This window comes from Trichinella spiralis, assembly GCF_000181795.1.
Source record: "Trichinella spiralis strain ISS 195 chromosome Unknown Scfld2446, whole genome shotgun sequence".
In the NCBI taxonomy this organism is placed as follows: domain Eukaryota; kingdom Metazoa; phylum Nematoda; class Enoplea; order Trichinellida; family Trichinellidae; genus Trichinella; species Trichinella spiralis.
The window spans coordinates 1-1489 of NW_003529385.1; the positions used below are offsets into that span (position 1 = coordinate 1).

The window sequence follows — 1489 nt, forward strand, 5'->3', positions numbered from 1 at the left end:
TTAAATGTGCTATCACGTGGATGTGGAGGCAATCAATACTGTAAGTGAAAACGAACGCTACCCATTTGAAGTTGAAGTTCACGCTTGTTGGCATATTTTTAATATTCGACCATCACAGAAAATTCTATTTTGTTCTTTTCTTGATTTATTTAAGCACGATTAATAGTTTCAGTTGAACCAAAGATTAGGTACAATTTGATTACTGTGCTTACTGTAAATCAGCGTTCATTTGCAGAGTAAACTGTTGTTGCTATTCTATTCTCAACTTGTATTGCTTCCAATGTGTGAACAAAGTAAGTATTGTTGTTATTTTATGTAAAATGTTAAATAGCATCGTCCATTGTTGTTTGATTTTTAATTTTTGAAAAAGTGGTAGCTTAACTGAAAAATATGTTTGGCAAAGTTCATGAACCGCATCTTATTTCAGCAACTGTTGAGCAATTTTTAATCACTGAATTACTTTTAGGCCAAGATACGAATGTAGCTGCAGATGAAGTGTTGCAGTTACGTTTAGTAAGTATTATTTAGTGTTTTATTAAATTATTTACTATGGTTGTTGTTGTTGATGCGGTGGGGGCTTTTTAGAAAGAATTAGTGAAGCGACCTGGATACGGGACTGTTGGCAAGCCGATAAAATTAGCATGCAATTATTTTCCACTGATAAAATTACAGAAAGGTGATATTATGGTTAACAGATATCACATCGACATACAACATCCGCGTTTAAAGTTGAATTGGTTCGATTTTAATTTGTTGTCAAGTTTTATTATAGTTTTAATGTGTTTTTATTTTCTGTTGGAGTGATGACAATCGTGACATATTTTGGGCATATGCAGTGAAGCGTTCAGATATTTTTGGTGATCCATTTAAATTAGCATACGATGGAATGAATACTTTGTTTACAGTTGACAAATTACATTTGAAGCAAGTCAGTGAAAAAGCAGATACGGTTCGTTTTAAAAATTGATCCAGAGTTTTATAAATTGTAATTATTAAATATGAATATTTTTATATTTTAAGGAAAAATTTTCCTTCAAAACCGCTCGAGAAAATAAGCCATCAGAGTTGTCAATTTTGATTAAATTCACTGGTCTGGTTCATTTGGACTTTCGAAATGCAGAAGCCGGTTCACTGGATGAACGTAAAAAGGGTCCAATTCAATTTTTGGATATATTGTTTGCACAAGGGCGTTCATCTCCAATATTCGAGTAAATTTCTGTTTAGCAATTTTAATTTATGACTTTTGAAAATGAATTGAAATAATTTCAGATTGTCGAAATCATTCAAAGCAGTCAGGAATTCATTTTATTGCATTCCACAAGGTGCTGGTGCGGACATGAAATATGGCATTGAATTGTGGAGAGGCTTGTTCATTTCAGCGCGCGTAATTGATGGTTTTCGACCAGCGATTAATATTGATGGTGTGATGGAAATTGGTTTTCATTTTTGTGAAAAACTTTTAATAATTGAAATGGATTTTAGTATCACA

The 1489-nt window shown here is 32.4% G+C and overlaps 1 protein-coding gene across 1 annotated transcript; it reads left to right on the plus strand.

The window, feature by feature from the left end:
* Positions 1 to 390: 390 nt before the first annotated feature.
* On the plus strand, positions 391 to 1436 carry Tsp_13374 (putative protein tag-76; the record flags this gene model as incomplete). The annotated part of the gene is made up of 5 exons (XM_003368453.1): positions 391 to 513; positions 601 to 728; positions 802 to 949; positions 1021 to 1208; positions 1270 to 1436. Coding segments are annotated over exons 1-5 (754 nt in total), but the record flags the coding sequence as incomplete, so codon positions are not given.
* Between the last annotated feature and the right edge of the window lie 53 nt (positions 1437 to 1489).